The sequence below is a fragment of the Populus trichocarpa genome, chromosome 14 (assembly GCF_000002775.5).
Source record: "Populus trichocarpa isolate Nisqually-1 chromosome 14, P.trichocarpa_v4.1, whole genome shotgun sequence".
Taxonomy (NCBI): Eukaryota; Viridiplantae; Streptophyta; class Magnoliopsida; order Malpighiales; family Salicaceae; genus Populus; species Populus trichocarpa.
The window spans coordinates 1,849,751-1,871,452 of NC_037298.2; the positions used below are offsets into that span (position 1 = coordinate 1,849,751).

The window sequence follows — 21,702 nt, forward strand, 5'->3', positions numbered from 1 at the left end:
GGAAATTTATTTTATTTTTATTCAGTATATTTAGGCCTTTTTAGTTTTCTATTTGCAATAAATAGTTTTTTTATTTTTATTTTCTATTCAATATTAGTAGACTTTATGTGTGTGTGTGTGTGTATAAAGGATTGTAATAACTTTTTTGACAAGTGAGATTGTTGTTATATATCAATTTGTAATAACTTTTTTGACAAGTGAGATTGTTGTTATATATCAATGTCAAACTTATATATTAAAAATTAAACGACCAAGAATCGACCATACTAATTAGTTTATTTTAATTTGGGGGGTGGGGGGGTTTCAATTATTTTCACAAAAAATTGAGAGAAAATGCATCATAATTGAAGGGGATTTGAGTGAGATTAGTTTATGTTGTGGGGGAAACAACATCAAGATAAGAATCAAAGAAGAATAAGTAAATAAATTTGAAAAATAAAAAGGGTTTAGAACTAACCAAGAGGGAGAAAAGATAGAGTGCTGAAAAATTTCGACTAGTTAAGGATTGAAACTCACTTCATCACTAAGTAAAAGGTTTTAAGCTTAATTTCATAATTTATATTGAATTCAATTTAGAATTGATGCTTTAATTATGAATTCTAAGTTAGGATTCATGAGTTTGCATTGTTTTATGAAACAGGGATGGGAAATGATGAAAACAACATAAAATAATGAGTAATTTTTTTCTTTTAAATCCTAGTGTTGTAAAGTATTTGGTGCTGGACTTAGAAACTTGCAATATTATGATGAAGGAATATTATGAAATTTAGGTAGTAAAAATAAATGCATTGAATGGTGAGAAATTTTTTTTTTTGTTATATGTTAAAATAAAGAAATTAGAAAATTGGACAACTTTAATGTCCAACTTCTAATCACACTTAAGACTCGATAGTAATTAAAAATTGGAATAGGTTCTACATGAAAATTGAAGTAAAGGAATCTATCTTTCCAACGAAATTGACTTCGATTAAATCAGAGCGATAAAACTCTAGATATAAATTAAAAAGCAAAGAAAGGTCAAACAAAAAATGACTAAACAATTTTGATGTAGCAATTAGGATTAGTCTTGGACATGTCGATGAAAAGAATCAAGTCCTTTTTTTTGTGGAGTTGTAGTCTATAACTTAGTTTTTTAAAAAAAAAACTATATGTGAAATTAAATTTTTAGTGTTAGATATGTTTTAAATAAGAATTAGCTTAAAGATATGGAATACTACTAAATTATATCAAGTCAATAAATAAAATGATGGTATGTTGAGTTAAAATGTGAAGTAATCGATGATAAAATAGTAAATGATATTGTTCTTGTTGGTACTTGAGAGATTACAAGATCCACTCAACAGTAAATGATTGGTTCACATGACTAGATTTCAGGTAGGTGCTCGACATATTACAACTAAAGCTTTATTTAATTGTGTTTGTAATTCTTCCTTAAATGAAAAGTAATCTTGGTTGATAAATGATAAATTATTGAAGAAACTAATTACCCTGATAAATAGAACTAGTGTCATGATTAATGAGCAATAAAAAACCAAGTTACCCTAGTAAATAGGACCAATACCCTAATTAATAGGTAAATAAGAATCTAACTACCCTGTTAAATGGGACTAATGCCCTAATTACTAGGCAATTGAGAACTAAGACCCTAGTTAATAGGACTAATGCCCTACCTAATAGGCATATGAAAATAGTGATTATCTGGTTAATGAGATTGTACCCTGGTTAATGGGCAAATGAGAATTTGATTCTCTGATTAATGAGATGATTTTTTTGATTAATAAGTTATTGGAGAAACCAATCCTTAAAATTACTAGGATTAGTGCATTGGTTATTAAGGAATTGGAGAAAATAGTTAACGTAGAATTTGAATAAATGCTAGTTTGGTAAGAGAAGATGTTGTGTTCTTAAAATATGCAAATTGTGGGAATTTAGATAATTACACATGTAGAAGTGATGATAATAATAGTAAATAATTTTTGTGCATAAACTAGTTACTCTAAATATCTTATAAAATTTCAGATACTTTAAATTATTGTGACGAGCAGTGGATGTTGTATTAGTATTTTATGTAATTAATGCATATTTTTCTATGTGATATAGTTTTATAACTAAAAAAGTGTATAAATCTAAATTAACCATGGATGATGTATTTTATTAATTTCTTTAGAAAACATATGACTATAATATATAGACCAAATTTCATGTTTGATTTTCATTAAAATAAATAGGTGTTTGGAATTATCTCGTAAATGTGTTAATTATTTTATTACTTGAGATATTCTTAGTTAATATAATGATTGATTCTGTTGAAAGAATATGGTAGAAGAAAAGAAAATTTTTTATTCTTATGCAAGTGAAATTATATATATATATATATATTATTGTACTTTCAATAATAATACAATATATAAATAAAATATCATGTATTTAAATTTACGAGTTATTACAGTTTCAAAAATTACTTGAAATGGCATTTAATTACTGTTTTGGTACTGACAATAAAATAAAGCACCTATATTTTTATATGCTATTTATTTTCACATGATCACTCCTTCTGATTTGGTATTGAAATTGAGAAAGAGAGAGAGACTTTAATGGTCAAATAAATGCATATCAGGGGCAACTGTCCAGGTAAGGATTTTACTCCGAAAGTCAATTTTCTGCTTAGTTTTTTAATAAAATAATAAACAAATCTGATTATTTTCGGTCTTCGACTAGTTTAAAAATATTTGGAGTGTGTCTAGATGGGTTGTGATTATTTTTTAAATTATTTTTTATTTAAAAATATATTAAAATAATAATTTTTATTTTATAAAAATTATTTTTGATATCAATACATTAAAACATCTAAAAATATTAAAAAATATTAATTTTTAAAAAAATTCAAAACTTTTTTAAATATAAAACAAACAGTTTTTTATAAGATTCTAGCTACACAGTGTTCCTCTTTTCCAGGCTTAACCTCCTTCACAATTTTTTAGGTGATTTTTTCTAGTGGTGGTAGTGGGACCCCTTGGTCGCTGCCTTGTTATGTTTTATACCAAGAAAAATAAAAAATAAAAAAAAAACTTTTCATGCAGGTAATAGATAGAAGGATAAACCTAAATTTAGTTACTAATTTGTACATTTATTTTCAATTAAATTTTATGATTACAAATTTTCTTAACCCAAATGTCATCTACATTTCTCAATATTATTTTTTTCATCAATTTTTCATATTATTTTTTAAATAGCATGCATGTATTATACAATAAAACAACATCAACAGTGATGGAATAAATAAACAATATCAAGAATACATGGACTTAATTTGAAAAATAGCGATTAAATTGAGTTTGTTTCAATAAAATATTATTAAAGGTTTTCTGATTTTTTTTGATTAAATTCATAATTCAAAATTTGACTCCATCGAGTTTTAAATTGAACTGAAAAAGATATTAAGTTAGTGAGACTTAGTTGAATTTTCTATTTTATTATTAATTTAATTAAATACAATCTAAGTTGAAAACAAAGAGTTTTAAATTAAATTAAAAAAAAATAGAAATGATGAAACTTAGTTTATACGAGTAAAGTTTTGATGATTTAACTAATTTAATTAAACTCAATGTAAATTTTATGTACTTAATATTTAAGAGTTTTGTTTTTTTTAAAAAGAAAATAATTCTTTATAATAATAAAAAAATATTGATCTTAAAGGATCTAATAAAATATAAATTAATTCAATCACTTAAAAAAAAAAGAGATTTTTCAAGTCAATTTCTTAAACGAGTCCGACGAAGACACGAGATACGTCATTGACAAAATAAAGAGAGAGGTTCCCAAAATGGAGGAAAGAAAAAACGTCACGGCAAAATAAAATCTCCATCAAACTACAAAAAAAAGAAAAGAAAAAAAAAAGAGTTATTGGGATGCGTGCGCCATCCAATATGCCACTCCTACTCCCTCCTCATTACTGCGACTACAAGTATCGTCAACCACCTCCATCAAACTAAATAAATAAACTCAACCCACCCCTACCCCTCACTCAATTCATCCGTACAAGACCATCTTTCTTCTTTATAAGTACCACTCTATCAAAGCAACAGCAGAAGTGGCATAACATTTCAGCAATGGCTACTGTCCAGCTCAAGTCAGACTTTATTTTCGAGCTTTTGAAGCGGTTCCTTCAGACCGACGAGGGTATTGCTGTTAAAAACAAGGTTAACCTTGTCTATCAATTCAACCTCGCCCCCGAGGTAACCCATCCCCCGTCCCTTCTTCTTCTTCTTCTTTTATGATTGTTTACGTATGTTTAAATTATTTTTGTATGGGTTTGAATTGCAGAAAATTGGAAAGGATGAGGTGAGTTATACTATTGATCTCAAAAAGGGCGAGGTTATCAAAGGTATGAGCTTTTTCATCATTTTTACTTTTGTTCTGCTCTCAGATTGGAATCTTGATTTGCCCATTATTATATGTATATATTTAAGGATAGAGAGAGAGAGAGAATCATGAATATGATTGAAGGTTAAGCTAGCAACCATTAGAATCCTACATCTTGCAAGTAAAATAAGTCGGGCCCATCAGATTTTCCTAGGAGATTCCAAACAAATCTCTTGTGTTTGACCCTGTTTCTTGTTACATGGCGGGAGAAACCTGAGAAACAAATCAAAAGGACATGATTTTTTTAAAAAAATTTGGATAATGAAAAGAGAGGATCTTTAGTATGTTGAATTAGTGTAAGTGGTTGTTCCCTCTTATTGCAACCAGGTCTGATTGTGATGGAAGCATTTTAGCTTTCTAGTAGATCATATGAGGTTTTCACTTGGTTGGAGCTTCAAGATCTTGACTTTCTTTTGATATTCTTGTTTGTTTTTGGGTGAGATCAATTAGAAAATGCATTAGATACTAGGACTGTTCTCTCTCTTGCTTGCACACATGTATGTTCCTTTTGTTAAACAAGTTTAATTGTTTTGAAATTTAGGGCCGTACGAAGGAGGGAAGCCTGATACCACATTTACCCTAAGGGATGAAGATTTTGTGAAGCTTGCTGATGGAAAGTTGAATCCCCAGATTGCTTTCATGAGGTGGGAACTTTAGCTGTTCTGTTCTATCACTGCCCGAATTCAATTCATTGCTTGTTCTTCATTTGCGTACTTCAACTTATTCATTTGATGCTTGCAGGGGTGCATTGAAGATCAAGGGTAGTTTGAGTGCTGCGCAGAAATTCACTCCTGACATCTTCCCCAAGCGTCCTAAGCTGTGAGCTACTACTGGGAGACTATACAACCGGTTGAAAGCTGTCCATCAACGTCTGTTATTGTTGATGAATTCATAAATTGTTGGTTTTTTTCATTTAACATGGGACTGGATCGGAGGCTGTAAGCCTAGAACAATCGTTATAGTTATAAAGCTCCACAATCCCCTCTGTTTATCAATTTACACGCTCTTGTTTCTTGGACTAAAAATCATTAGATTGTGCAATCCTTGGTTTGTTTTCAATACATCTGACATCCATCCCTAAGTTGCTATGATTATCACCAACCATGCTCATGTGATGTGAACTTTTGTTGTTAATGGTCACAGCTACCTATTTAGTTTTGGGAGGGGATTGTTGGGACGGGGACTCGAGAATAGTTATTGCTGTCCGCCGTACTCTTGATCTTCTTCTGCCTAATTGCCACTGGTCAATAGATGTCATCGACCGAGGTTTAGAAAGATTATAAATGGGGGAGAGAGAAGGATTACTAATGTCTAATGTCACCATCGAGTGAAAGAGTTAGAAAATCTTGTGGGTGCGCCGTTTCTGTTATCTGAAAGCATCTATTACTCGAGTCTCCTTGCTGCCACAATGTTGGTGTCTGGTTAACGGCTGGATCTACTCTGCATATCAGAAAAATAGAAAATCACTCCGCTAGGTGAACTGATTCGGAATAAGTGGGTAGGATCACAAGACTCTGAAAGGCTACAGGGGCTGGTTGGTTTGTTTCACTTCTCAAATCTCAACAGCTATTAGAGAGCAATGTTATTAACCCTCGACAGGGTAATCAAATGACTTGATCAGAGCCAATGTTATTGGGCTGAGCTCTCACATGCCACAACCCAGCCAGCAGTTGCCATGTTCCATAAGCTCACTGTGCAAGCACGCACAGTCTTGCTCTTCAACAAATCTGGGGTCTCATTTATGGTTTGTTTGGATTCACTTCGTGCCTTGTACGCCATTCTTCCTCACATTTCTTTTCCTTTTCTGTCATCTTTTTTTTATTAATATGGTGTCCGGGTTAACTTGTGAGTACCTCGACTAATTCTAAGGGCTATGAAGTTAACGACCATATATGCTTTCAGTGGCTCTGAGAAGACTCGAACTCGTGACTATTAAGAAATAAATTCGAAACCTGACTAATTGAGCCACCTAAGTTTTTTTTCTGCCATCTTCCATCTACAACTTGTGCATGTTGCCAGCTTCAAGCAGTCTGCTAGCAAAGCTCTTTTAACAAGGGCCATTTGTGCTACATTAAATTAACATGTTACACTATACGGTGATTACCAATCGCATCCTCAGACAACTGACAATATCCCTATCCATTTCATTGGGCCAAACCCTTCATTTTCAGTAACTGGCATTTCTATCCCAAATTAAAAATCTAACTCAATAGCTGTTGAGATTCCCCAATCAAGACAGGTTGCCGTTGCAGCTGTGATCATGATTTAGAACGTGAAAGGACTTGATGCACAAACATTACATGGAGCAAGTGTGAAAGGTTAACCTTTTTCCTTTGGTTTCTGTTAGAAAGTCAAGCATTTTGGCTAGGTTTAAAGGACGTTGATAATTCAAGGGATAAGAATCTAGAACCAAGAATTGAAGTCCCTTTTTCCAGAAATTAGCAGAGTCAGCAAAAACATTTTACAAATTAGTAGCGCAATCAAGGGAGCAAGCTAGTGCTTGCAGTAACGCAAAAAAAGACGTAGTTTGAAAGATATTTTTACTTATTGAACCGTTTTCTAACATTATCGGATAGAATCAACCAATATGATACACCAGGGAACTCAATTTGAATATCTTCTCTAAAGAAATATTATATTAGGTGGCCAAGTTTATGAGAGATTATGGGATTGGAAAAATATAATCATGAATGGATACTCTTTTTAACAGGTTTGGTCTGTGGTAAGTGCTTGCAGGGCCAAAGCACTCTATTGCATGTCGACAATTAGATTACGACCACACACATCATATCTAAGTCAAATTCTTACTTAGATTTAGTCATAATTTAATATATAGTAATTTAACATCATTAACTTTTCAACCACATGTGATAACTAATTATAAGAATTAATGGCTATTTTCATACTAGATTGGATTATTACTGCAACTACTTCTAGCATTGCTTGACTATGACTTTTATTAGTGCTTGACTATGACTTTTTTCAGTCATTACGGACAACTTTGTTTACCCTGTGGATTCTTCGACGCTAGCACGCCACTGAGGCCTATAACAAAGCATCGGAATTTACCTCCCAAGAGCAAAACAAAGAGAATGAGCTTTCTCACTTTCTGCTTCTTCTCTCTCTTTCTCTCAGTTTTCCCTCTGCTCACTTCTTCTTATTTACTATTTCAGGTAAAGCATGAACATGCCACACATATCCCTCTCAGAACCAAATTGATTCTGTATATGTAAATTTCATTGTTAATGAGTATGGTGATCATATGATAGGGGTTCAATTGGGAGTCATGTAACAAGGCAGGAGGATGGTACAACTCGCTAAAAAACTCAGTTCCTGATTTGGCTAATGCCGGAATTACTCATGTCTGGCTTCCTCCATCCTCTCAGTCCGTTGCACCACAAGGTAGTTTATAAATATTTTTTTCATTTTAACCGTCACTTCTTCGTTAATCTGTTCTCATATGTTTTTTTTTCATTTTAACCGTCACTTCTTCGTTAATCTGTTCTCATATGTTCTTACTATAAGGTACAAAATTTATCTCTAACACATTCTAGTTACCTAAATTCTAGCCGCTAGATAGGCTTATTAGGCTCGAACTGTCAGGTCAATTCGGTAACTCGCCGATCAAGACCTGCCCAAGTCGGGTTAGTGAAATAACCCTTTTTTTCCCCAATAAAACATAACCTTGAGCCGTGAACCAAGTCTTAAGTCGCGCGTCGACCCTAAGTCAGTTCTTATAACTATGACCTGAAGAGTAATATTCGATGACAAGAGAAATTTAGTTGTTGCATTTAATTTGAAACATTTGAGCTGTGCTTAAAAACAAGAAAACTTGAGAAAAAGTGACAATTTGGTTTTCTTATTTTGATCATTGAATTCCTTTTCAGGAGACAAAACATCTAACATACACTTTATTTAAATTTCTTCTAGGATATATGCCAGGCAGGCTTTATGATCTGAGCGCATCAAGATATGGATCACAGGATGAATTGAAATCACTAATTGGGGATTTCAACCAGAAGGGAATTAAATGCCTAGCTGACATTGTCATAAACCATAGAACTGCTGAGAAGCAAGATGAGAGAGGAATATGGTCTGTTTTTGAAGGTGGAACTTCTGATGGTCGCCTTGACTGGGGGCCATCCTTCATTTGTGGCGATGACACTGCCTATTCTGATGGCAAAGGAAATCCTGATTCAGGAGATGACTTTGAGCCTGCCCCTGATATTGACCACCTCAATCCAAGAGTTCAGAGAGAATTATCAGATTGGATGAATTGGTTAAAGTCTGAAATAGGATTTGATGGATGGCGATTCGACTTTGTTAAGGGTTATGCTCCTAGTGTTACCAAAATTTACATGGAAAATACTTCACCAGATTTTGCAGTTGGTGAAAAATGGGACTCTCTTGCTTATGGTCAGGATGGAAAGCTTGATTATAACCAGGATGCGCACCGCGGCAGTATAAAAGATTGGATTCAAGCAGCTGGTGGTGCTGTCACAGCATTTGATTTCACATCTAAAGGGATACTTCAAGCTGCTGTGCAAGGAGAGTTATGGAGGTTGAAGGACTCAAATGGAAAGCCACCAGGATTGATAGGCCTGTTGCCACAAAATGCTGTGACTTTCATTGACAATCATGACACCGGGTCTACTCAGCAGATTTGGCCATTTCCATCAGATAAAGTCATGCAGGGATATGCCTACATTCTTACCCATCCAGGGACCCCGTCCATCGTAACTTCACCTCTATTTTTTTTCTAATCTATATACTCTTTTCTCTTTTAGTTGTTTGATGTACTAGGAAACTCTCATATTATTGCTAACTACAGAAGCTTTCTGTGTTTTGCAGTTTTATGATCACTTCTTTGACTGGGGCCTCAAGGAAGAAATTGGGAAATTGGCAACAATTAGGAAAAAATACGGGATTGGCTCTGCCAGCACTGTGAATATTTTAGCCTCTGATGCTGATCTTTATGTGGCAGCAATTAATGATAACATAATCATGAAGATTGGACCCAAAACCGATCTCGGAAACCTTATCCCCTCAAACTTCCAGGTTGCTACATCTGGAACAGATTACTGTGTGTGGGTAAAATAGTGAATACCCATACCCTAGCTATATATGTATGAAACTGCTTTCAAGAATAATTCATGAAGCTCGTTGTGGACAGCAAAAAACTATTTTTGCATGATCTTAAAGTGTCACGAAATTTCTTCTATTTTCACAGTTGTTCGAGGCAGGGGTAGTATACAGGTGTGCGTGCAATGCTTCAGCATTAATGTTGTGTTTCATCCATCAAATCGCAGGCAGAAGAACAAGGACGAGCTTAGCTACCAATAATTTGTACTAATTGACTGCTGATAAGTTTTTTTTTTAGCCCTAATCATTTGCATTGATCTTCTAAATCCTTTCACATCAATTTCCAGCAACCAAAGGCAAAAGGGTAATTCTGAAACAGGATATGCAAGTCCAAAATTACACATAATAAGACCAAAAACTAGTGAAGAATTAAGGAAATATACATGCATGGTGTGGATGTTCTTCAGTAGACCCTCACAATGTCACAGCCAAGCACTTGATGAAGGAAACCCAATTGGCAACCTTCTCACAGTGCATATTGTAAACAACATCGCGCCACTCAGTATTGTTGGGGATTCCGGCACCCCCATGCGCGGACCGGGGGTGTACTGATATTTGCTCATAGGAGGGTAAAGCACACTGACACAATATTTTACGTGGTTCGGCAAAACCGCCTACATCCACGGGAGAGAGTCCATATTATTAGAGATATATATAGAGAAAGGATTACAACATACATGGAGGAGGAGGATCACTTCACTCAAACTCAACTCCCAGCTCTTTTGCTGCACTTGCAGCTGCTGCAATGGCAGCAAGGCTGCTGCCATTGCAGCTCTCTTTCTCTCCACTCTCTTGCACACACTCACGTTCTCTCTCTCATTTTGCTCTCACATAATGCCTCTATTTATAGGCATTTCATGGCAGCTGTTCCACTTGTTCTGCTGTCAAACATGGCTGCAAGGTTAGGCATGGTAGGTTGCCTAACCATGGAAAATGGTGGCTGCCAATAGTCAATGGTTGGTGCCAACCATTTGCTGCACATGCAATGGCAACAACCCAACAATCACCCCCTTTGCCATTCATGTGGGGCAACTGTCCTCTTGCTTCTTCAGCACAGGCTTGCATCTTGCAGCTCTTCCAAGCTTACCATTCTGAGAGCATCTTCGGCTAAGTTTACATGGTACTCGCCAAACCTTTCAATCACCAGAGTCACCAAAGCACACCTTTTCTCACACAAAAGGATCACTACAACCAGATGGTCTGTCACTTCACATCTGAAGAGTGTTAACGCTTGTCTCTGGGACACACTGCATTCCCCTTCGAACGTATCAACCATGCTCGGTCCGGAATGATTCATCAAGCCTTACACCAAGGCTTACAACACCCCCTCAAACGAAAATTTCTATTTCCAAGTGCGACAGTCATTATCTGAGTATCTCAATATGATCACGAGCTCACCACTCTTCCAAGAGTCTACTCATCCAGGAGTTGCGCCTGCCCTCTGTTCCACCCTAGGAACCACGCCTTACTTCTCCGTGAGTCTCTCGCTCTTAGTCTCAAGAGTCCAGGTAGCTCTCCACCTTCACCTATGGGGGCAGCCCATTAAAGGTTGATCCATATATGTCTTGATACTGAGTATTACAATGCCTTTACTGAGCTCACCACCTTGACAAGAGTCAACTTGTTCAGGGAACCTGCACATGCCCTCTGCTCCTTCATAGCAGCCGCGTCTTAATGCTCCACAAGTCACACACTTATTGTCCAAGGCAAATGTCTTCTAGCTCATTGATCTTTAGCATGGGGGCAATATCCATGAAAGTCAATCCTGCATTTGTCTTCATACTCATCATAGCCACTTCATTGGCTATCCATACACTTGTCCACTCATATCTAGCCATTACATTGGCTCTGGGGCGTTCTGAATTTGGGCTCCTATCGTGGCTCATACACCTTCTCTAAGGTGTCTTCGCCCGTTGCCGTAGGGCGGTCTGAATTGGGCTCCTATCATGGCCCTCACACCTTCTCCAAGGTGTCTTCGCCTGTTGTCGTGGGGCGGTCTGAACTGGGGCTCCTATCATGGCCCTCACACCTTCTCCAAGGTGTCTTCGCCCGTTGTCATGGGGCGGTCTGATTTGGGGCTCCTTTCATGGCCCTCACACCTTTCATTTAAGGTGTCTTCGCCTTTCATAGGCGGTCGCATCCTCCTTCAGCTGAGATGCTTCAAAGTGGCTCTAAAAGTCTCTACCACCATGTGGACTATGGGAGAGATAACTGCCACTGATTACATAGAAAGAGAAACTTGCGGTATACTCCTCGCAATCCTCCACCTCGATTTCTATGTTTGGAGCTTCTGTGTCTTTCTGCTTGACAGCTCCACCTACACCAACTCTCTTTGGTGTCTTCGCCTTTCATCATAGGCGGTCGCCTTTTATCACAAGCGTTTGCACCCCCTCAATTAGGTGCATCTGCAACAGCTCTCTTTCCATCCTTGCATGCATTGGAAAGGTCTTCGCCTGTTGTCTTCATCAAGAGCATAAGAGACTTCCTGTTGTACAAACTTTAACAGTCTCTGCTCTAAGCTTCATCTGGGAACACTTCTTCTCCTTGCACCTATTGTCTCATTATAGTACCTCATTGGATCCTACGGGTACTCCTGCACAATCTCCGTGTGCCCTCGTGCAATTTCTGTTCTCCAGATTTTTCCCCTATTCCTTGCTTATGTTTGACAGCAGCTCATCCTGTCATAACACCTATCCAAGTCAAAATAGGGTGCCAATCTTTATCCCTTGCCGTATTTCTCTACCATTATCAGGGTCTTCATCAATTCTCCCCTCGAGAAATCACAGTCACCGAATCTAACTTCTTTGGAGAAATCACCACTTCATCAGATCCTTGATCATACGGAACCCAACTGTTCCCTTGTGCCGTCATCCTGCTAGTCTTCAACTGTTTCATTACAAACTGCTATATATACGAAAATAGTACCGTATGGATAATCCTTCCACTAAGCAAGTTCCCAGGAAAGATTGGAGGGGTCACACTGGTCCCGCTTAAAACCCAATCTCCTAGACAGAACTTCTTAGGCCATATCTATCCATCGTACTGTCTTTCCGTATATACAACCATTTGCTAGCTTTGTCCCGGCCTTCCTTTACAAGTGATCTGGAATATACTGGTTTAATACATGATTTCTCAACATCTGGTGAGACTACCAGTTCTTAGATTCGTCAAGATTGGTCTTCGTCAATTTCCACTCTTCACCTCAAATTGTCCACATGATCGGGTGTCCAGAGTGTCCCAATTTTGCCTTCCTTCAAAGCAATTAAAATTCTCCCCACTTAGCATTTTAGCACATATAATTGGGTAAACATGTGCACCTTCTTCTTCTTCATCATCATCGACCACCACGATGACCTTTAGATGCCTCTTAATCGGGCAATCTCTTTTGTTAATTCACCACCACCACTTTTGGTCTCAAATCTCAACGATCGGACCGTACCATTGCATCCGGAACGATCAAATTAGCTGGAAACAAGTCTGAAATCGTCCAAATCGCATTTCAGACGGCTAAGATTTGATCAAAACAATTCTGGTCTGATGAACGGCCCAGATTCAATCTCAGATCCGGTTGCACGTAGACTCCGCTGCACAGAATCTTATCCTTTGGCTCGCGGCTCGGCTCGGCTCAACTCGGCTCGGCTCAGTTCGGCTTGAGTCTGGTGACGTGGCAGGTGGGTCCCACGTTGGTGACGTGGCTGTTGACTGGACGCTGACTGGTCTATGACGTGGCTGCTGACATGGCATGCCTACTGTGCATGCTGACATCACACTTACATCAGGCTGATGTCATCCCTGGCATGCCTACTGTGCATGCTGACATCACAATTATGTCATGCTGACATCATTCATATCCGAGTCAGTCACATGGGTCGGGTCAACTGGTATTCGGGTCGGGTCAGCCCTATCCGGGCGAAGAAGACGCGTGGCACGCGTGGGGCGCGTCTGCGCGCATGGGCAGACGCCTTGCCGGAGAGTGATGGAGAGTGCGGCCATGTCCGACGTCCGATTTTGACGCCGTTTTCACCAGTGGCTTCGTCTTGACCTCCTCTACACAGTGGTATGGTCAAAACACAATTTTGACAACTTTCATTTTTGAGCAAAAATCAAACACCCCTTTAAACCATCAGCTCTGATACCAATTGTTGGGGATTCCGGCACCCCCATGCGCGGACCGGGGGTGTACTGATATTTGCTCATAGGAGGGTAAAACACACTGACACAATATTTTACGTGGTTCGGCAAAACCGCCTACATCCACGGGAGAAAGTCCATATTATTAGAGATATATATAGAGAAAGGATTACAACATACATGGAGGAGGAGGATCACTTCACTCAAACTCAACTCCCAGCTCTTTTGCTGCACTTGCAGCTGCTGCAATGGCAGCAAGGCTGCTGCCATTGCAGCTCTCTTTCTCTCCACTCTCTTGCACACACTCACGTTCTCTCTCTCATTTTGCTCTCACATAATGCCTCTATTTATAGGCATTTCATGGCAGCTGTTCCACTTGTTCTGCTGTCAAACATGGCTGCAAGGTTAGGCATGGTAGGTTGCCTAACCATGGAAAATGGTGGCTGCCAATAGTCAATGGTTGGTGCCAATCATTTGCTGCACATGCAATGGCAACAACCCAACAAGTATTCCCCGATAGTTCTCCATTTCCCTTCTTCTCCACTATAATTTCGGCACGCCAAGCCTCCGAAGTCTCTTCCCTTCCCTTCATATCCCTCATTTTCTCCACTCAAACAGCCACCATCTTTCCGCCTAGATTCACTATCTTGGTGACACTAGGAAATCTTAGTATCCCCCTTCCCTTCCATTTCATCTCTTTCAGCCCTCCTGTCTCCAAATCAAAACCCTGAAGCCCATTTCACCATCTCTCCGCCTATAAAAAAATTATTTTGTATTTATCTTTTCAAATTCTTGACTTTCTAATCGAGATTTAATTAGACTATTCATAATCAATTTAACATGCTTTCTCGAAATTGTTTTGGTCTTTTCTAGATTGGAATGCGAAATGATAATTTAAAAAATAAGAATAAAAAGAAAAAAGAAATCTCATTGTTCATTATAATATATATGAATAGTTGTTTTAGTTAAAAAATTAAAACATTATCTTGGAATTTCATTTCAAAATTTAAGCTAGTTTAAATTATATGATGAAAGTAGAAACCACTAAACTATCAAAATATATCATGACTGGTTGGGATCTCTTATACATAATAAATATAATTGTATGTTAAAATATAAATATGTAATATGTAATATTACTTTTAATTTTAATTTTGATAACATAAAATTTCCTATAAAATTATAAAGATTCAACTTAATGATTTAATAAATTTCGCTATAATTAACTTTTAACTTTTAATATTATATATTATTTTTGAGTTTTTAAAGCATTTTTAGAGTTTTTATAAGAAAAAAAAGATTAACATATTTTTAGATTTTAATAATTTCTCCAATGTTAGTTTTTTCTTTAATTAGAAGTGGATAAACTTTACATACCATTATTAAATATATATTATACTATTATTATTGCACTAAAAATATAATAATCAATAAACTTTTTTCTTAAATAAAATCATGTTTTTAAATATAATTACCGGTCTGCTATTTACAATGCTATCAACATATAAACGTGGCAACCACACTGGATACTATGGGTCTAAACGATGTCGTAACACAAGGCTAGAGATCTCTGCAAAATCAGATGAAAGAAAACCTTCCGTACCAACGGCCAAATCTCGCGCCAAAAAAGTGCGATCCTAAGAAAAAGCATGAACTTGGCCCCTCATACATGGCTATCCTCTCCAAAGCCCAATCTCTCTTTCTTTCACTCTTTACTCAAATCTCACAATGAAACACACAGCCCAAAATCAGCATTACTTCTGTTTCGTCACTTGTTACAATCCAATCTGAAACCAAATGATCTTACGTTTTCATTACTTCTTAAATCCTTCACTTCAATTCCACTAAATGAAAAACTAGAAGCCAATCAGATTCATACCCACTTGCTAAAATCTGGGTTTGACCAGTTTGTCTATATAAGCACTGCTCTTCTTGATTTTTACATGAAATTGGGATGTGTACATTCTGCACGCAACCTGTTTGATCATATGCTTGACAGAGATATTGTTTCTTGGAATGCGTTGATTTGTGGGTGCTCGCGAAATGGGTACGATGTTGATGCTTTGGAGATTTTTGTTCAATTGCTTCGAGAGGGTTTTTCTCCTCTTCAAACTACTTTGGTTGGTTTGGTTCCGTCTTGTGGACGACGTGAGTTTGTGTTTCAAGGGAGGTCTATTCATGGGTTTGGTATCAAGACTGGTATTGATCTGGATTCTCAAGTGAAAAACGCACTTACGTATATGTATGCTAAATCCGGGGACTTGGAAGCGGCTGAGCTTTTGTTTGAAGAATTAGAGGACAAAAGTGTTGTTTCTTGGAATACCATGATTGGTGCTTATGCCGGAAATGGTTTCTTTAATGAGTCAATGCTTGTGTTTAAACGAATGGTAGAGCAAAAAGTGGAGGTCAACCCAGTTACTATTATGAGCCTTTTACCAGCAAATATTAGTCCTGAACTGATCCATTGTTATGCCATCAAAACTGGACTTATCAATAATGGCTCAGTAGTTACTTCACTAGTTTGTTTATACGCAAAGTGTGGGAGTACTGAATTAGCAGAACTGCTTTACTGGTCTTTTCCACAGAAAAACTTGGTTTCATTAACTGCAATTATTTCGAGCTATGCTGAAAAAGGAAACATGGATTTGGTGGTGGAGTGTTTTTCTAGAATGCAGCAGTTGGACATGAAACTGGATTCAGTTGCTATGGTTAGCATCCTTCATGGAATCACAGACCCTTCTCATATGAGTATCGGAATTGCTCTCCATGGCTATGCATTAAAGAATGGTTTGGATACCCATAATTTGGTTTCTAACGGGCTAATAAGTATGTACTTCAAGTTCAATGACATAGAAGCTGCCATCTCTTTGTTTTATGAAATGCCTGAAAAACCATTAATCAGTTGGAATTCGGTTATATCTGGCTGTGTGCAGGCTGGAAGGGCGAGTGATGCCATGAAGTTTTTCTGTCAAATGAAGATGTTTGGACTTAGTCCTGATACTATTACTGTTGCTAGTTTACTGACTGGTTGTTCCCAACTCGGATACTTACGGTTAGGGGAGAGACTTCACAACTACATTCTTAGAAACAACCTAGAAGTGGAAGACTTTGTTGGGACGTCTCTTATAGACATGTATACCAAGTGTGGAAGCATTCTGCTCGCAGAAAGGGTATTCAAAAGCATCAGAGAACCGTGTGTAGCTACTTGGAACACTATGATTTCAGGCTATAGTTGGTATGGCTTGGAACATAATGCTCTAAATTGTTACTCTAAAATGCGAGAACAAGGGCTAGAGCCTGATAGAATAACTTTCTTGGGAGTTTTAGCTGCTTGTATCCACGGTGGTCTTCTTCATGAAGGGAAAAAGCACTTCCAGATCATGACAGAAGAATTTGGTATGGTACCAAATTTGCAACACTGTGCTTGCATGGTTGGTCTCCTAGGCCGTGCAGGTTTATTTGAGGAAGCATTATTATTCATCAAGAACATGGAATCCGAGCCTGATTCTGCAGTGTGGGGTGCTTTGCTTAATGCTTGTTGCATCCATCAAGAGATCAAACTTGGAGAATGTTTGGCCAAGAAGTTATATTTATTGGATTACAAAAATTGTGGGCTCTATGTATTGATGTCAAATCTTTATGCAGCCACAAATAGGTGGAATGATGCTGCAAAGATGAGGGAAATAATGAAAGATATTGGTGGGGATGGCACTTCAGGAGTCAGTCAAATTGAAGTAATAACTTCATCACGAGAAATGGATCCAGACTTGTACCAAGAATTCCTTCAATTCTAATTTCTGTAAAAATTCAGCTGGGTCTTTTTTTTTTATGGGTGGGTGTTTAAGCGCAGGCTGTCTGCTGTGGGCTGAGTAGAAGACCCATGACCCATAATTGGTCAGTACAGGATCCAGATCTAAAAAGACTTGAATATGTCCACGCAAATCTGACATGTGGCATCTACGAAATTCCAATTTATTTTATGTTTTTTAATTCGTTTGTGTCTGAAGACAACAACCATCCGCTAAAAAAAGCCAAACTTAAAAGAGTTCCAATTTCAAAATTTGAGCTTGGCGCTCTTCATTTTACCAATCCCTCTATTTCAAAAAATAAAAAACCCTAAAACTCTCATTTCTCTCTGTTTCGGGGAAAAAAGAAGGAAAAAAATAGCAGCAAAAATGGGGGGTTCTCATAGCCGTGAAGATCTAGAGCTCTCAGACTCGGACGCAGAGTCCCAACAAGAAGAAGAAGATAGCTACCAAGATGTCAGCACTGAAACCCCAGAAAAATCATCCTCCGCCGGAAGAAACAGACCCAAAACTCCATCTTCTTTTGATGAAGTTGAATCCAAGCTTAAAGCCTTAAAACTCAAATACCCTTCAACAACAACCCAAACCCAGCAAAGCCCTAACCCTAATTTTAAAAATGGTGTCAAACTTTACCTTCATATCGGCGGTAACACCCCAAAAGCCAAATGGGTTACTTCAGAGAAGTTGACTACTTATTCTTTCATCAAGACCTCAAAAATTAATGGTCAAAATGAAGAAGAGGAGGAGGAGGAGTCAGAATCTGAAGAAGTTGCTTGGTGGGTTTTGAAGGTTAGTACTAAAATTAGGGCGAAAGTCGCTGTTGAGATGCAATTAAAGACATTTAAGGAACAGCGCCGCGTTGATTTTGTTGCTGAAGGTGTATGGGCTATGAAGTTTTTTAGCGATGAGGATTATAAGCTTTTTAATAGTAAGTATCAGGATTGTTTGTTTGAGAATACTTTTGGGTATGAGTCGAATGAAGCAAACAAGGTTAAAGTTTATGGGAAGGATTTTGTTGGGTGGGCGGACCCGGGAAAGGCAGATGATTCTATGTGGGAGGATGCAGAGGATGAGTTCTTGAAAAGCCCTGGATCTGCGACTCCTGCGAGTGGAAATCAGGATTTGAGAGAGGAATTTGAGGAGGCGGCCAATGGAGGGATACAGAGCTTGGCATTGGGTGCGTTGGATAATAGTTTCTTGGTGGGTGATTCAGGGATTCAGGTTGTTAAGAATTTTAGCCATGGGATTCATGGGAAAGGTGTTTATGTCAATTTTGGAAGTGGGAATCATAGTAGTGGTTCGAATTTGGTACATTCAACCCCTAAAAAGGCGCTTCTTATGCGGGCTGAGACTAATATGTTGCTTATGAGTCCGATGAACGAAGGGAAATTGCATTCTACTGGTTTGCATCAGCTTGATATTGAGACTGGGAAGATTATTACTGAGTGGAAGTTTGAAAAGGATGGAACTGATATTACCATGAGGGATATTGCAAATGATAGCAAGGGAGCACAATTGGATCCGTCAGGATCGACATTTTTGGGGTTGGATGACAATAGGCTTTGCAGGTGGGATATGCGTGACCGGCATGGGATCGTTCAAAATCTTGCTTCAGCTAATACTCCTGTCCTGAATTGGACTCAAGGGCATCAGTTTTCAAGAGGGACTAACTTTCAGTGCTTTGCTAGCACTGGTGATGGATCAATTGTTGTTGGGTCTCTTGATGGGAAGATTCGATTGTATTCAACCAATTCTATGAGGCAGGCAAAAACAGCTTTTCCTGGCCTGGGATCACCTATTACTCATGTTGATGTTACCTTTGATGGGAAGTGGATATTGGGCACCACCGATACTTATTTGATCCTTATCTGCTCTCTTTTCACAGACAAGGATGGTAAGACAAAGACTGGTTTTAATGGTCGTATGGGTAATAGGATTGCAGCTCCAAGATTGTTGAAGCTGACTCCTTTGGATTCACATCTAGCTGGCGTTAATAAGAAGTTCCAAAAGGCTCAGTTCTCTTGGGTAAGTAAACTTATATCCCTTTTCACAGAGTTGTCAATGCTTGTGTTGCATCTTCTGTTTAATGCATATGATATGTATGCAGTCCTCCCATGGCCATTAGATGCATGAGTTATTGGTGATACATGACATAACCAAATTCCTTTTTCTTTATTACCTTTTCATCAATGCCTAGACAGTTCAATATGTGAATCATTTGCGTTAAATTCCAAGCTTTGGTGGTTCCTTCAGGAAAACTTTTCTGGATAAGCATAATGAAAATGGTTGTTAATGGTGTTCACCTTATTTTGGTTGGGTCTCCATTTTACTAATTGTTTTCCTTCTTTACATAATATCTACTTGTCCATATGCAATGCTTATGTATTTGTTGTGCTAGTGAAACAAATTAGATTTAGTAGAAACTTCATTGGAGTTGTTGCTTTGATGTTTATTTGCTTCTTCAGAGAGTTTTAAGGAGGAGGAAAATGGTTCTCTTAGCAGGTATTTCAGGTGGTTTTCTAACTGTTAGATTCCTTACCAGGCTCCAACACACAGTTTTCTACTAACTTTTTTTTTTCTTACAACGTGGAAAAACAGTCTTCCTGTAATTTGAGAGGACCATTTTACATTATAATTCATGTTGCACCTAAGAATGTCTTGCCATGTATATTTTCCAGTAGTTTATATTTTAGAATTATGAGGTGTCCAGGAGTGTGTGTCTTTACCCACTGTATGTAGATGAAGATTGCTCTATGCGATCTTATTCTGTTAAAAAGGGTGTGGGAATGATGCTTGTAGGTTGAAGTATCGCATACTTGCTTCACATGCCACTGAATTCTTGAGGATTAGAATATGTTATGGGATTAGTCGGTTTACTGCAAGGGATGTTTCTTCTTGTTGCATGAGCATTTGATTCAAGATGTTTATGTCCTGATTGTTTAGCTAAGAAGGTCGTCTTTTTTTTTAGTGTCTTCTCAATAGTTTTGAATCCTTCTAGCAATGCTCTGTGCCCAACTTCTGATTTCCCATTTAACGATATAAAAATTCACCCAGTTTTGACTGCTTGATGAACTTCACCAAAAACAGAAGTTAAAAATTTATATATTCCTAGAACTCAACACTGAAGCCTTAGTTGGAAGCTAAGTATTATGGAGTAGAAAGATGGCTGTTCATGAATCAAGTTTCATCGAGACCTCCACCATTGAAAGACCATGGTCATATTTCAGCAATCAAAATGATAATGCGTGGCACTGGATTGTGTCTGAAGTTGTGGATTTATGTGTAAAGTGGTGTGCAGTGTGCCTTTGTTGCGTTACTGTGTTAATCTGAAACTTGTTCAGTTGAACCTTATACATCTGAAATTGCATAATGAGCATTCACAACAGGTCTTAATTGCACAACAATATACTTTAGTAACTATCCATTTTAGTTTTTGTCAATATACACTCTTGCACTTAAGTCAAACGAAATAGCTGTTCTGGGATTCTCTTGCAAACTTGGTTCCTTTTCTCCTGCTTTACCTGCATATCTTGCCGTGACTGCCTTTGCAGATGAAAAGTTCAACATTATTCGAGCTTAAAAATTTTGCAGGTCACAGAGAATGGGAAGCAGGAGCGGCATTTGGTTGCAACAGTAGGCAAATTTAGTGTGATTTGGAACTTCCAGCAGGTAAAGAATGGCTCCCATGAGTGCTATCGTAATCAAGAGGGCTTGAAGAGCTGCTACTGCTACAAGATAGTCCTCAAGGATGACTCCATTGTTGATAGCCGTTTCATGCATGACAAGTTTGCAGTCAGCGATTCTCCTGAGGCTCCACTGGTGATTGCAACCCCCATGAAAGTCAGCTCCTTCAGCATATCGAGCAGGCGCTGATCGCTGAATTATTTCTCTTTAGTTGATCACTTTCTCAGTGTCGCAAATGCTTTTCTAAAACTTCTGTACTGTATTTTTCGTTGCTGTTTAAGTAGGGTATGTTTGGATTAATCTTCCAGGAAGACTGATGTCTGATTTTACTGTATTTGGAGTTTTGCAACACTTTGCTAGTAATTTGATGTCTCCTCGCATCTTATTGTTGTATTTCCTCGTTGAATACGAATCTCCTGTCTTCAGCAGGATGAAGTACTATCATTGTGATTTCGGGCCTGTTTGTTTCTGCGTTTCAAAAGCGCTTTTAATAAAATTTAAAATTTTTTTATTTTTT

The 21,702-nt window shown here is 37.6% G+C and overlaps 3 protein-coding genes across 3 annotated transcripts; all 3 read left to right on the plus strand.

Moving 5' to 3' along the window:
* The first annotated feature begins 3,927 nt into the window (after window positions 1–3,927).
* Window positions 3,928–5,481, plus strand: LOC18104894 (sterol carrier protein 2). Its single transcript, XM_006374880.3, has 4 exons — window positions 3,928–4,235; window positions 4,324–4,384; window positions 4,964–5,066; window positions 5,164–5,481. Exons 1-4 carry the CDS (start codon window positions 4,110–4,112, stop codon window positions 5,243–5,245), a joined length of 372 nt encoding a protein of 123 aa, XP_006374942.1. The 5' UTR covers window positions 3,928–4,109; the 3' UTR covers window positions 5,246–5,481.
* Window positions 5,482–7,379: 1,898 nt separating this feature from the next.
* On the plus strand, window positions 7,380–17,685 carry LOC18104895 (pentatricopeptide repeat-containing protein At2g04860). Its single transcript, XM_024584806.2, is given in 6 exon segments — window positions 7,380–7,595; window positions 7,692–7,824; window positions 8,353–9,158; window positions 9,274–9,521; window positions 15,262–15,324; window positions 15,530–17,685. Coding segments are annotated over 6 exon segments (3,411 nt in total). The 5' UTR covers window positions 7,380–7,394; the 3' UTR covers window positions 17,490–17,685.
* A 40-nt stretch (window positions 17,686–17,725) lies between these two features.
* On the plus strand, window positions 17,726–21,629 carry LOC7494084 (protein CYPRO4). The gene is made up of 2 exons (XM_024584805.2): window positions 17,726–19,526; window positions 21,093–21,629. Exons 1-2 carry the CDS (start codon window positions 17,871–17,873, stop codon window positions 21,372–21,374), a joined length of 1,938 nt encoding a protein of 645 aa, XP_024440573.1. The 5' UTR covers window positions 17,726–17,870; the 3' UTR covers window positions 21,375–21,629.
* Window positions 21,630–21,702: the final 73 nt, after the last annotated feature.

Coding starts and splice junctions, on each gene's coding strand:
- LOC18104894 (XM_006374880.3), top strand. CDS start 4,110: ATGGCTACTGTCCAGCTCAAGTCAGACTTTATTTTCGAGCTTTTGAAG. Junction 4,236..4,323: donor AATTCAACCTCGCCCCCGAG/GTAACCCATCCC, acceptor TTTGAATTGCAG/AAAATTGGAAAGGATGAGGT. Junction 4,385..4,963: donor AAAGGGCGAGGTTATCAAAG/GTATGAGCTTTT, acceptor TTTGAAATTTAG/GGCCGTACGAAGGAGGGAAG.
- LOC7494084 (XM_024584805.2), top strand. CDS start 17,871: ATGGGGGGTTCTCATAGCCGTGAAGATCTAGAGCTCTCAGACTCGGAC. Junction 19,527..21,092: donor AAAAGGCTCAGTTCTCTTGG/GTAAGTAAACTT, acceptor AAAATTTTGCAG/GTCACAGAGAATGGGAAGCA.